The following is a 14,591-nucleotide window of genomic DNA, read 5'->3' as shown; positions in this document are numbered from 1 at the left end:
AAGTCTATAAAATCATTTTGCTTTTTAATTTTAGATTGTCTCCCTTGGGAGGTTACTCAGAGCAAATAGCCCCCAAAATAGCAACCACGAGCTTCTAAATTAAATGAATCGAGCCGATCAGTTACTCTTTCGACCTTGTAAAATATTTCTAAAGATTGTACCGTATTTGCGGAGAAATGTATACCGGGTGCGGCGTTGCCCCTTTGACCAAGCCGTGCTTCTCCGTAACACGCCAGTGTATAGTAAGTATGCGTCTACGAAGGAGGGGGAAATCCTTTAACCCCGTATCAGCCAGCAAACTGGGCTCGAATATTCGTCCCCCATAGTGAATTCTCATAAACTTACAACATGGGCCAATTATTGGAGTTTTTAAACACCAATGATAATAGCATAACCTACACTACACTATTTTATTTATTTTTAATTTAGTTTATTACTCGAAGATCTATTTGATCCGAGTTTCGCGTTGCTCGAAGACCTATCGGTACGAGTTATTAGTAAGTTTTTAAATTTCTTCAAATTTGTTTAGGATTTAGCTATATTATCCCTTTTAATTATGGACTTATCTACTTTTTCGCGTATTTTATCATCCTTCTCACAGTCCATAGGTGGTCTCTTCTAACTTAACTTATCGTATATACTATTCACCACCACACTCTCCCCTTTTCGGCTTTCCGTTGCTATGCAACGCGTTTTGAAATTTTTAATGTTTAGGCTTAGTTTCTCTTTTCGATTTGATAGTCACCAGCCAGATTTCCCGCACGGTACTGACGAGTTCCAAATAGAACGAAACCGGTCTACCGTTGGAATTTCTGGCTATTTTATTTATTTTTAATTTAGTTTATTACTCGAAGATCTATTTGATCCGAGTTTCGCGTTGCTCGAAGACCTATCGGTACGAGTTATTAGTAAGTTTTTAAATTTCTTCAAATTTGTATAGGATTTAGCTATATTATCCCTTTTAATTATGGACTTATCTACTTTTTCGCGTATTTTATCATCCCTCTACACTACACTAAACTGACGAAACTAGTAAGGAGTCATAACATATTAATTAAAATAACAAACGTTTATTAATTAAAAATATTAATAGTGAATACTGTACAAGATGGTATGACAGAATATATGTGTCACTATAAACGCTGTTGAGCGTATATATATATATATTAGGTTAAAAAATAGTAAACAAGATTAGCAATAATTAAAAAGGAATATCTTATTTACATTAACATTTTAACCTGTTAAAAAAACGAAACGGAAAAAGCCGATATCGTTTTTTATCTTCAACACCAATAAAAGATATCATCTAGAATATTTCTTATCAGAAAAAGTCCCGAATGAAACGAGTTCAGGTGGCGCTGCGGCCTGCAACGGTCAGAATTTCCGAGGTAGGGCCTGTGATTTAGCGTCTGCTATAATAATAATAATAATTTCATTTATCAGGAAAGAAAGTGCTATGCACTTATTGAGTCCCGAATACATACACAAGGATTATACTGTAGTAAATTCAAATAAAACTGGAAACCCAAAAACCAGAAATAAAAAAAAAACAAAAAAAAAAACAAAGAAAATGAAAACAAAAATTAAAATAAAATAAAAAGAAATGAGAAGAAAAATAGGGACTTGGTAGCATGACGTATATAATACGTCACTCATGCATTTTCCAATTGAAAAAAAAGATTACCAGCTTGGCGGCCATAGCCAAAGGTACGGCGTAACGTCATGCTACCAAGTCCCTTTCTCAACTTATAGGCTTCGAGTTTAGGAAATATAGCGCCATCTACCTTAATATCCGTCAACTAAATATGCGAAAAAATAGCAGACGACTTTTGAATTTCTATGTTTTTCGATTGAACTTTCAGCTGTTGTGCAGAGATAATTTTGAACGAGCAGACAGCTTTCATATATTCAATTTTAAACTCGGCCGGTAGGCGTCGATACTTATGACCACTGCCCAAAACCGATCTGCCGATTTCGACAGATCAACCGATTTTTGCGTGTTCCATTTAGATTTGGACCGAGACGCGAAAATTCAAATTACTAGCAGACGAAAAACAACAAAGCGTGGGGATATGCTAATGGCATGTACCAATTGCGGTTTTACTCTAGTCGATTGGGGCGAGATCTATGACGTCAGAGACAGATTTGGAGCGAATCTGTAGAAATGAAATGCAATATGCTATTACCCAAAAAATCCTAAACCTGCTAAATTGTTTCGTGTCACCATGGAGGAAATGCCAAACAGTGCAAAATTAAAATTATGTTATATAATCGTTGAATTTATAAGCGATTTATTTAAAATCACGTACCGTATTTGATATTATTCATTGTTCCTTGCTAAAGGTTGCCGTTAGATGTCACTAAATTCAACCGGTAAAGAGTGTCTGGAGCGTGTATGTAAATTCTCCAGTCCAGTCCACCCTCCATTTCAACCCTTTCTGAAATGGAGAGTTTGGAGACGCGTTTTTACGACAGTAATGTCATGAATTAATACGTTTCGGTGGGGCATGGACCCCTGTGCCCCCCCCCCCCCCGAAACGTATGGCTCGCCTGACACGAAGGGCTTGCCACCACCCTCCTACGCATTGTAACCCGACCACCTGCTTAAAGGCATTAAAAGTCGCTAGATGACTTGGGCCCAATGAGGTAGAATAAATAGAGATCCAAATCCGCCTTCCAGGACCTACCAGGGCATGGACCCCTGTGCCCCCCCCTGGCTACGCCACTGTATAGAGCAAATTTTTTCGGATTTCCCGCAAGAAGTGGGTAGACGCTATACTGATTACGCACGAGGTAGTAATTTCGAATATTATCTTCTATGAATTAAACATCGTTTAGTTAATTAATCCATCTTAATACAATATTTTATTGGAGCATTCTTACAATACACGGGTGTATTACGGGAAAGCAAAAGCGGGTGCGAGGGGCAACGGCGCACCCTGTAGTTGCCTTTTCCGCGATTTGAGCATTTTAAATCGATTGGGTGTCGGCGTCGTCAGCTTCCGAATCTTCGCTGGTTCAACTCAGTCATTCTCCTCCGAGAATCCACAGGACGAGCGCGTGCGACATACACGGACTATTGCCGTCGTGTGCCCGGGCCAACTAAGAGCTCTTCGCGGGACATAAGTAGCTTCTCAATCACTTCACCTGCAGAGTGTCAAGTCTTCCCGTTTGACCCAGTTGCGCGGCATCTCCGCTCGATTTCGGATCCGGATCAGTGTCAACTTATCTTTTCTCTTGGAAACCAAATCTGCCGGTGAGGAATTAAAAGGGGAAGCTTGTCTGTTTTGATTTATTGGATTAAGCCCTGTGTGATAACCAGGGATATGTCGTATTCGCTTTGCCATGAAAAGCTATTTATTTGATCAAGTTTAGTGAGTTTTTACGCGGTTGAACCGGAAGTCCAGGAGTTGCGGGATTCTAAGGTAAAAAGTGCGTTTTATATTTTTTTATTTCTTAAAAATGTGTTCAGTGCGACAACTAGCATAAGCTAGGAAATAATAATTTGAATTTAAGAAATGGACAAAAAACAAGTACATGGCTCATTTCATTGTAATGGAGTATTTTTTGGAATATTTTAAGGTTTTTGGAATATTTGTAGGTAATTTTTTGGATATTTTGAGGTCATTGTAGAATATTTGTTGACTGTTTAGAATATTTTTAGGTCATTGTAGAATGTTTGTGGACTATTTTTATGATAGTTTGAGGTCATTGTAGAATATTTGTTGACTATTTTAGAATATTTTTAGGTCATTGTAGAATGTTTGTGGACTATTTTTATGATAGTTTGAGGTCATTGTAGAATATTTGTTGACTATTTTAGATTATTTATAGGTCATTGTAGAATATTTGTGTACTATGTTTAGAATATTTTTAGGTCATTGTAGAATGTTTGTGGACTATTTTTAGGATAGTTTGAGGTCATTGTATAATATTTGTGGACTATTTTTAGTATATTTTGAGGTCATTGTAGAATATTTGTTGACTAGTTTTAGGTTATTTTGAGGTCATTGTATAATATTTGTTGAATATTTTTAGGATATTTTGAGGTCATTGTAGAATATTTGTTGACTATTTTTAGGATATTTTGAGGTCATTGTAGAATATTTGTTGCCTATTTTTAGCATGTTTTGAGGTCATTGTAGAATATATTTTGACTATTTTTAGGATATTTTGAGGTCATTGTATAATATTTGTTGCCTATTTTTAGCATGTTTTGAGGTCATTGTAGAATATATTTTGACTATTTTTAGGATATTTTGAGGTCATTGTATAATATTTGTTGACTATTTTTAGGTTATTTTGAGGTAATTGTATAATATTTGTTGAATATTTTTAGGATATTTTGAGGTCATTGTATAATATTTGTTTACTATGTTTAGAATATTTTGAGGTCATTGTATAATATTTATTGACTATTTTTAGGATATTTTGAGGTCATTGTAGAATATTTGTTGACTATTTTTAGGATATTTTGAGGTCATTGTAGAATATTTGTTGACTATTTTTAGGATATTTTGAGGTCATTGTAGAATATTGGTTGAAAATGTTTAGAATATTATGTTGACTATGTTTAGCATGTTTTGAGTACATTGAAGTCATTTTTAGGATGTTTTGAGCTCATGCTGTCAGTACTTTGAGGTAAATTTTAGTATATTTTGAGACCATTGTAGAATATTTTATGGCTATTTTTAAGATGTTGTTAGCCCATGTTGCGAGTATTCTGAGTCACTTTTGGGATATTTTGAGGCCCCTCAAAATCTCTATACAGTGGCGTAGCGAGGATATTTGGCGCCCGGGGAAAAACACACAAATTGGTGACCCCCCCCCCGTTGCCTCTGGAAAACCACATTATTTTGATTTATTTAAAAAAAAATACTGTTCAAGTTTTAAAAAAATTAGTTTAATATATAATCCAATAAATCCATTTTACATGTAATACTTTAGGCACCCCTTTGGCGCCCCTCGCTACGCCACTGTTTAACAAGCAGCCTAGCAAAACCTTTGTTAGTTCATTAACTTCTGTTAAAAAATCCAATTAACCTATCTTAACTTTCAACATTGTTTCGGTTACTTCGTTAAAATATAACTGGGTTCTTTGCAGCACTCTGCGCCACTCGATTCCTTTTGGATCTTGTTAAATTCAACCCGGGGGAGAAGAATTAAAAGTAATGAGCCTCAAACGAAGAGAAGATTTTATTTCTTAAAGATTAAATTCTGAAAAGGATTTAATCCCAGTCCCAATCAAGAGAGCTTTTTGGTCCAAATCAAACATTTGAAGACGAAAGGGAAGGAGGTACCTACGAAATAATGATCCACTGAGATGGCTAAATCCAGGCAATGTCCTTGCACGTTGGGAAATGACATTGTTAAACAAGGCTATCTGTATGTCAAACGTCCACCGAGACCATATTGGAGCCGGCTCAAGGTAACGTTTTTCCATTAAATGATCGATGAAAAGTGGAAAACTATCTTTCGATAGAAAACTGTTTAATCGCCTTTAGCACGTGATAAAGTAACTATTGACCTGAAACGGGCGATTTGTTTGTATTGAGGGAGTGGACTCTCATTCTATCCACTGTTTATATCAAGAATTGACGCCTAAATGTGTTGGAAAAGCTTTTGTTACAAAAAGACGTTTATCGTTTTTGTAGGACAGTGATCTAAACGATAAATATAATAGTCATCAAATTTGGCTTTATTTTTAAAATTTTGATGACATAAACATTAAACATATCGATTTGGTTTAAATTTATCATTATATCGCGTGATAGACCTAACATTTACCAACTGCTTCCTGTATATTCGAGATCATACTTAACCAAATTCGCCCCAACCGGGGCTAACTCGATAAGGGTTTTGAAAATCGTTAAACTCCTCGTAGTAGATTCCCCGTAGGTCTTTTTATTGATTCAGCTTGATTGATGAGATTTTACCGCCAAGTTGTTTAAAGTTTGATCTCGCTGAAATTTGAAAGTCTACTTAATTTACTTTATTTTTGGTCAACTTGATGGCGATAAATACATTTTGTAAGGTTCCGTTATAGCAAGATTTATACTTAGTGACAACTAGGAGCAACAAACACAGCACCCCTCACAAGGAGAACGCAACTAGCCTTTAAACACATGCACAAATTTCATTGTACGAGCCTTTACGCTGCAAATTTTACGGAAAGGGGGAAGACAATTTAGGAATTTTCCCCTTCCGACGGCAGCAGGCGCTAAAGAAAATGAAAATTTTACACAAGAAAATTGACGACTTTTGACGGGTTGCGTTCTCCTTGTGTGGGGTGCTGTGTTTGTTGCTCCTAATAATTTTTAGGAGATTACCGTTAGAATGTGAGGTGCATTGGGTGTCACACTAAAAATCGTTTCAACATAGTAATAAACCATTCTATAAAATACTACTTATGTGGCTATTTACTTTTGTGTATAGAGAGGCAGAAGGTTTGCCCCGTTTTTTCATAAACCAGGGAGGCTCAAAAAAGCGTTATCTGGCAAACCTGTCAATCTAGTTGTCTGAATAAATATCGGATTTTTGATCAAAATCCTACTCATTTAACGTTTATAGTTTTATACAAACCATTATAAATAGTTAATTAACTATATCACATTGATTTTGTAAATAATTCAGTAAATGAATTACTATAGTTTAAAACTATCTCCACGTAGGCTACCTTAGCTATATTTTGAAAATCAACCTTATGGGTGACGCTTTACAATATATCAATCAAATAAGACTGAAGTTCAAACCCTAACCAGAAAATAAAAGCCAAAGAATAATTACGTTTGCAAGTCCAACTGAAATAACGTAATGTGTTCTAGGTGAAAGTGCTTGGCCGGTTAAGCTAGGAATTTATAAAAAGGTCTATTCTCCCTAAGTATAAATGAAGATATTCTTGTTTATAGTTACCACTGAATTGGGAATAGTACCGCTAGAATGACAAAGGCGCGTTCGGTAGCCGTGGTTTTGAAAAACAAATTCTGAAATTTCGAGTCAGCGCATTCAGCCGTCAACTCTATCATTATACGGGTGGCGCCATCTATCACTTTCAAAGTACACTAGTACTATGTATTCAATTGTATGGGATATAGCTCCCGCCTAGTGCTCGGCATTCGATTAATTTTTATCCATGAATAAAATAAGCTCGGCGATATTTAAATAATATTTATTTAAATAACCAATAGTTGAATAAAAATTGTAAAATGTTTAAATAATCGAAAGTGGATAAGCCTATTATTTAAATAAAACAAACAATTATTTAAATAAATGGCACTTTTATTGAAATAAATGCTTGGTTGCGTAAAAAACATAATTAAATAAGTTAAAATGATATTCTTTTTACCAACGTTTTTTAAATAAATCGGAAAATTTGGGGATAATGAATAAACAATTCCGAACACTACTCCACCGCTAACAGCGGATGGCACTTCCAACAAATGATAGAGTTCTTAATTTTGCAAAAATTGTTTCGCGGTACTATTCCCAACTCAATGCTAGTTACTATTATAAAAAGGGCAGTTTGGTGACCTGTCCAATTAATTATTGGTCAAGTGTTGTATCGTATTTGTAGGCATGGCACCGACGTTTTATCGTCCTCCGTGACGAGACCCGAGACTGCGGACCTCTCTTGGAGATGTTCGCGTCTCACGAAACTGTCTGCACGAGTCATTGTCACGGAGTGCCTCAAGTCAGTATTGATCTATCCCACGCTGTCCACATTGGTTTCTCGGGGGACTCGATTCGTCATCCGTACGCCGTCTTGGTCATCTGCCAAGGCCGCTCTCCTCTCTTACTGGCCGTGGACGACGAACTAAGTGCCCGATCCTGGTTGCTAGCGCTGGGTTTGATGGCTCGTAAAGGTGGCGAACATTCCTGGAGGGTCAATAGCTACACCAAGACGCCCGAAGCCGCGTCCTGCTGTCACGTTGGAAATTGTTGTTCCGAAGTCTTTTCGCAAGAGCATTCCGTTTGCGAATCCTCTCTCGATACCGGTGTTTATTCTTTGGACGATGGCGAGCTTACTGGCGATGGTACGATTCCAATTCCCCATTTTTAAAAATGTATTCAGGCAAGTATGTATTTATTTCTACTTGGAAAGAATGACTAGGTTGAGACGATTTTTAGCGTTTCTCCCAATCCCCCCTCGCGCTCTAACAGTAAGCTCCGCCCCCTAAAAAATCTGGCATCTCATTGGTTCACTAAAACTGACGTCTTCCGACGCGATTGAAGCTAGGAGGATTCAAGTGTACTTGGAGAAGAAATTTGTATTCCCCCGACCAATGCCTCGCGGCTCGGCTACAGCTGTCGCCTGGTGTGTCAAATACTTGGACATAAAGTTTTTAGCGCCACCTACAATGCTTCAAAGTAACCTAGGAGCTACCAAAATATTCGTCAGCTAGACAGTATTTCGAACTTTAACGGTTTTTAGCTTAGGCCCCGTCGAAGAAATTTGCCCGAAAACTATATAATTTCAAAGAAAGTTGCAATGAATGTTAAGTTTTAAATTTAATTATGGGGAAATATTGTTGCTTTGACAACTGTCGTAGCGATTCTAGGTGCCATAAAAATATAATTTTTTATCCAGTTCCTAAACCACACACGTGGTCATAGTTCACATTTTCCCCACTAGATGGCTTCGTTATAGTTTTATGTCCAAGGGTTTGAGGCTTTGAGCAGCCTCTCCCGTGGCCCCCCGAATTCTTCTCCAGGTACACTTGAATCCTCCTAGATTGAAGCACACGCCGGTGACGTTTTTCCTTCCCCCACTCGTGGCTGGGGGAACCTTCGACCATGATGCCCGCGGATCGTATCAACATTCGCGATCGAAACACAAAACGCGTCTAAATCTCAAATTTGAAAAATAAATACCTTCAGAAACAAGTTATCTTATTTCTAATAGCCAGTTTTACGTCCTGATGAATCATTTTGCAAAGATAAGTGTTAATTTTCAGTTATAAAGCGACAAATGAATAAGCCTTGGCTACGGTGCTAAGGGCTCGCGGGGGAGATTTCTCCCGCGTGGTTCTTGCGAGCATTCATCATGCATTTCGCGAAATTTATTTCAGAAATGCATAGTTGGGGACGTAGTCACTAGGAGGTGCAGATTTTGAATACCTACCTCCAGAAGAAAATAGGGGGAAGTACGCTTCTAGTCAGCATTGGAAAGGCGTCACTTTTCACGAATTTTCGCGCCAGAACGGTTTGGCGGGAAATCGCGGATGAATACATCGTTTAAATAATAAATTTTTATCAAATTGAACAATCGTAACATATTGTCCTTTTCATTATCTGCTAAATGAGCTAAGGCGTCTTTACTCTCGTCGTTTATCGCCGTGTTGAAACAAAACAAAAGTGGAACTACTTTTTCATTTTGGTTAATTATGCGTAAAAAGGTGTTTTCGTGGGTCACACGACGCCTTCTACAGCTCAAAGCTACAGATACGTACTTCCCCTATTTTCTTCTGCTACCTCTTAATAACGGGTATGTGATCGTCAAAATTTGTTCTACATCTTGTAGACCTTTTGCTTATGGGGACCTTATGATAAACTTATACGCTTTTAGTTTTTCCTCATCGTTATTGGTAAATTTGACTTTATAAATAAGGATACATTAATTTTAATATAATTTTGGCATCGTTTGCTTATATTTTGGTAAGATTACTTAATAAAAAGGTTCTTATGACTTTTTAATTTTTCTGTAGCAGACGCTAGATCGTAGGCGCAACCAGGGCTGGACATAAGGCACTAGTCACGATATTTGATTACTAATATAAATGCTCTGACCTTGGAGCAGAGAAGTATTCTGGAGTGCAAAAGTCGGGCGCCACCTGCGGCTTTGTAAAATTCCCATCATGCACTTTTTGGTCGGACGTCATCAAGCCAGAATGATGGCAGATAAAGCTGACGTCCGACCAAAAACCGGGGTAGTCTGGGTAATTCTAACAGCAATAGGCGGGAAAGGACGTTCTTATTACCGCTATGGGATTTTCCACTCCAGAATACTTCTCTTCTCCAAGCTCTGACCAGACTTGGAAATAACGGGAGTCTTGGGGCCAATGGCTCTTTAAAAAAATCAGGTGGCCCTTAAAATAAATCATTCGAACGGGGGTTGCGGGCCACCGTGGCTCCCAAATTAAATAAAAAATATTTATTACAAATATCATGGACATTTCTGGAAATTAATTTTTTTTACGCCGCTTCTGAACCCCCTTGGGCCAGTGGCTCTCAATAAAAATAAAGTTATGGGGGGTCGGGAGCCCGTAGGACCCCTGTTAAAAATATCACTATTTCCAAGTATGGCTCTGACTACTAAAATTAATGGAAATCTGTGGGATCACTAGTCAATTTGACTAGTGAAAAATTTACCTAAATATTAATATAAAATGGCAAAAATGGCGTATTATAAATTCAGCATTCATCAAATCCATTTTTATAAAAGAGTCACATCATGTACCTCAAGTGATTTTTCAATTCAATTCAATGTTTATTTGATATTTATATATAATGGTTACATTAATAGATAATAAACTCTAGACGGGTATAGCCACCTATTGGAATAATGTTTCTATTGCGGAAATACGTCATTTTCGGAACAAAATTAAAAAAAACACGTGACTGGAACTTCTGGAAGGTCTGTGGCGGGAGATATAGTAATATTTTAAACACCGCTAGATGGCACTCAAGAAACCGGAAATTACTGCTGGAATTTGTCCCCAATTTTTTTTTCATCCACTTTTACTCTCCCATCTAAAATGACCGTTTGTTATTTCTACTAGATGTCGGATTTAGTACTCGCGAAGGTAAGGCAGTCATGTCCTGGATTTATCAGTACTTGGCTCATGGTCAGGCTAACTACTAAAAAAAATATCTTTATGTCTAACCCTGGGCGCAACCTCGGAGAAGCTAGTGCCGTTACGCCACGTAGTATCGTTTCGATCGCGAATAGTCATTCTCGCTACAGTAGAAATAAGTGTATTCTTGTTTTAGGTGAGTAGAGAATGCACCCTGTAACCTAGGAGCAACAAACAACACCCCACACAAGGAGAGCGCAACCCGTCAAAAGTCGTGGATTTTCTTGCGTACGTTTTTCATTGGCTAGACGCTTTAGCACCTGCTGTCGTCGGAAGGGGAAAATTCGGAAATTGTCTTCCCCCGCCCGTAAAACGTTCAGTGTAAAGGCTCGTGACGCTCGTCCAATGAAATTCGTACACAACCCTTCGTTAGCGTGTTTAAAGGCTAGCTGCGTTCTCCTTGTGTTTGTTGCTCCTAGCTGTAACTCTTGTGATTACCGGAAGAAAAACTACGCCCTCCGCCTTTTCTGGTGTAATCGTTTTCCCAGTAAGTGAGGAAGATAATCCGGAACCATTACAGGCTCTCTATCTCTACGTGTAAGCGGAGTATATCTTCCGGGAATCACTGATAGCGTTTTCCATTTGATTGTTCGAAATTCGCTTCGAATCTGTCTCAGACGTCATAGATCTCGCCCCAATCGACTAGAGTAAAACCGCAAATGGAACATTCCATTAACATATTCCCGCGCTTTGTTGTTTTTTATCTGCTAGTAATATTAATTTTTGCGTCTTGGTCTGCCATTTTGCCAAAAAATCTAAAATGAACACGCAAAAATTTGCTCCGCTCTCGATCTTGATCCGTTGATCTGTCGAAATCAGCAGATAGGTTTAGCGCCCTTTGTACCACCACTGGACGGGCGAAAATAAGAAATCAGGCGATAGTATCGGCACCTGGTAGAGATAAATTGAAGCTTCTTCCTTCCCCCTTTCTCTCCCTACGCACCTCTCTCTTACCAAAGCAGCTGGCATCATGCATTGCGGGACGCGTTTCGTTTCTCTTTTCCGCCACCGGTTGGATTTAGCGCTGTACCTTCGCCAGCCGTTTGCTTGAACCAACACTGCCTTTCGATTCAAACTTAGGGTTGATAGGCTTATGGTTTAGACGATCTCGGAGCACCCGAGAGCGGGAAATATTTCAAATAGAACACGCGAAACTTGATCGGAGCAGATCCGAGCAGGCAAATGGAACACATGGAGCGATCTACAGCGCTCGAGAGCAGTCAAATGGAAAACGCTATGAATATATTTATATCTATTTATAAATCGAGCTTATTACTGTTTTTATCCTCAACGCAGCGCTTCTGGGTGGTTCCTTAATCGGACAGGTTATTCGCGAGCGATTTCCTGTCATGGTGCATTCGACGGAGGATTCTGACCGAGCTGGTCTTCGAGATGACGCCCAATTGGTTATTTTCAATCACGGAATCGGTGTGGTCAAAGCCGGAGAATCCGAATGCGTGCTCTATTGGCCCGTAGCCGGAATCCGTCAGTACAAACACGAATCCTTGTCTAGAGGAAACCGCCTTCGAACCACGCTTATCACTCTAGAAGTTGGCAGGTTAGGCTTAGTTCAGTAAGAAACAGTGAGGTGCTACTGTTGCTTGATCCACCATTTTGTCTCGTAAATTTACAAAAATTTAATAGATCGATTCCAGTCGATTTGGTTTCACGCCAAAAAATGTATACAATGAAATACTGATGCCACAATGTTGAGTTAAAAATCCCATTTATAATATTGGTATATTTACCTCCCAACTTCCTAAACTTAAGGGAAGTAACGACGCGGGGAAGTTATTAAAGATTGGGGGAAGGTAATTTTAACCCAGCTAATTTCGGAATCGATTTATGGACTGAAATCTTTAGTTCTTGTCCTTGTGTGGTTAGCACTTTCACTTCGCAGCGAGAGGAGCCGGGCTCGATCCCAGTTTGTGGCACCTAGGGGCAACAAACACAGCACGCCACACAAGGATAACGCTACCCGTCGAAAGTCGTGTGTACAAATTTCATTGGTTAGACGCTTTAGCGCCTGCTACCGTCGGAATTGGAAAATTCGGAAATTGTCTTCCCCCCCAAGGTTCGTAAAAAAGGGAACTATAAGGTTGCCTCGATCGCATGGTTTTTTATCAAAATATTACGGGTTTTGCTTTGCTATGTAAAATTGTGACGCCACCCAGATGAGAACGTATTGAAAATCAACGGAAGCTCATCTGGATGACGTCATCAATTTTAATTCGTACAGATATTTTTTCAAACATCTTCTTGATTGAGACCCCCTTGTTCCCCCCTGCCCGTGAAACGTTCAGCGTAAAGGCTCGTTCAATGAAATTTGTACACAAAAATTGCATTAGCATGTTTAAAGGCTAGCTGCGTTCTCCTAGTGTTTGTTGCTCCTAGATGTCACAATGTTGATTTAAAAATCCCATTTATAATATTGGTATATTTACCTCCCAACTTCTTAAACTTAAGGGAAGACGAAGTAACAGACGACGCTATGACGCGGGGGAAGTTAATCAAGATAAATAAATAATCAGCTAGGCTAATACCCAAGGCACAACCTTAGGCCTAAGCCATCAAGCGGGGAAGACAATTTTAACCTACTTAATTTCAGAAATCTTTGGTGTGTGGTTAGCACTCTCGCCTCGCAGCGAGAGTAGCCGGGCTCAATCCCAGTTTGTGGCACTGGGTGACTTGGGCCTAGAGTGGTGCTGATTATTATTATGGTGTGGTTTTGAGGCAAAACCCGGAGAATTGAGCAAGATAGGCCTGAATACACGCAAAATGGTAATTGAATAAAACTTTATCAGACGCTGTTCAACGGGAGAAGGGATATTTCAGTTCAGGACTCAACAAGGCAAAGAAATCATACAAGAAATTCGCCGAATCGTGTCGGCCTGGTCGTCCAAGAAAGTTCCCTTATCAACGGCGACTTACCTAACGCCAAACGTCACGCATCGACATTATAAGCCTTCGGAGCATGGTCGATGCTGCCAGATATCCGCCTTCACCGCCAGAGGCAGCAAAATGAATAATCAATGTAAGAAAGCTTTTCTCAGTTCGAGCCCTTCTTCAAATATTTATAAACGGATCTGGAATCCTTTTTCGAATTTAGGTCGTTCGGCTCCCGCAACGCCTTCTCTATTAACTTCGCGCTTCGGCGCTCCATCCGTGTCCTCAACCAAGATTGGCGAGGAAGTCAACAAGAGGGTTTCTCCGGAAGAGGACCTCAATTATATCATTCCCGTCTTTGACCGGTCGTGCGACTCGGCCGACGAGGACAGCTGCGTGCCGAAGGTGTCGCCTTTGACCCGGAAGAGACCATCCACCCTTTCTCCGCCTTTGGACGAGTATACTTCACCGACGCCTCTAGTCAGGGACAACTCCGATCGTGGTAAAAAAGAAAGCGCCGAAGATAGAGGTTCGTAAATGATCGACGAATTCGAGAGTATTTGACTCGTCCTTCTAAAATTAAATTATTTTAATAGATTACTTGGAGCTTTTGCCTCAGTAAGGCGACTTGAAATTTATGGATCAAAAATGCAGGGTAAATATAAGGAAGCTTGTAAAATGGTACAGCTGGAACATAAAGTATTTTAGCTGTTTATTGTTAGTTTCTCAAGACTTGACGTGGAAAAATTATTTAATGATCGTTAATATAAGTTATTGTTTCAATTTTGTCTACGTTAAGTTTCTAGTTTTGTAAATAAAATTATTCTCAGTAAAATAAGACGTTTTTGAAGT

General features: G+C 38.9%; 1 protein-coding gene across 3 annotated transcripts; it reads left to right on the top strand.

The window, feature by feature from the left end:
• The first annotated feature begins 3,072 nt into the window (after positions 1-3,072).
• Positions 3,073-14,477, top strand: LOC149926386 (docking protein 2-like). 3 transcript variants are annotated; one of them, XM_090158725.1, is made up of 8 exons: positions 3,073-3,425; positions 4,609-4,641; positions 5,105-5,428; positions 7,574-8,033; positions 12,150-12,411; positions 13,658-13,887; positions 13,963-14,268; positions 14,336-14,477. In XM_090158725.1, the coding sequence occupies exons 3-8, from the start codon at positions 5,324-5,326 to the stop codon at positions 14,359-14,361; spliced, it is 1,389 nt and encodes a 462-aa protein (XP_090014851.1). In that variant the 5' UTR covers positions 3,073-3,425; positions 4,609-4,641; positions 5,105-5,323; the 3' UTR covers positions 14,362-14,477. The 3 variants fall into 3 exon arrangements, with proteins under 3 accessions (XP_090014851.1, XP_090014849.1, XP_090014850.1); XM_090158723.1 differs by having other exon boundaries at positions 12,150-12,426; XM_090158724.1 differs by lacking the exon at positions 4,609-4,641 and having other exon boundaries at positions 12,150-12,426.
• The last annotated feature ends 114 nt before the right edge of the window (positions 14,478-14,591 follow it).

The sequence above is a fragment of the Leiobunum rupestre genome, chromosome 9 (genome assembly GCF_980474605.1).
Source record: "Leiobunum rupestre chromosome 9, qqLeiRupe1.1.hap1, whole genome shotgun sequence".
Classification (NCBI taxonomy): Eukaryota; Metazoa; Arthropoda; class Arachnida; order Opiliones; family Sclerosomatidae; genus Leiobunum; species Leiobunum rupestre.
This window is presented reverse-complemented; position numbering and strand designations above follow the sequence as displayed.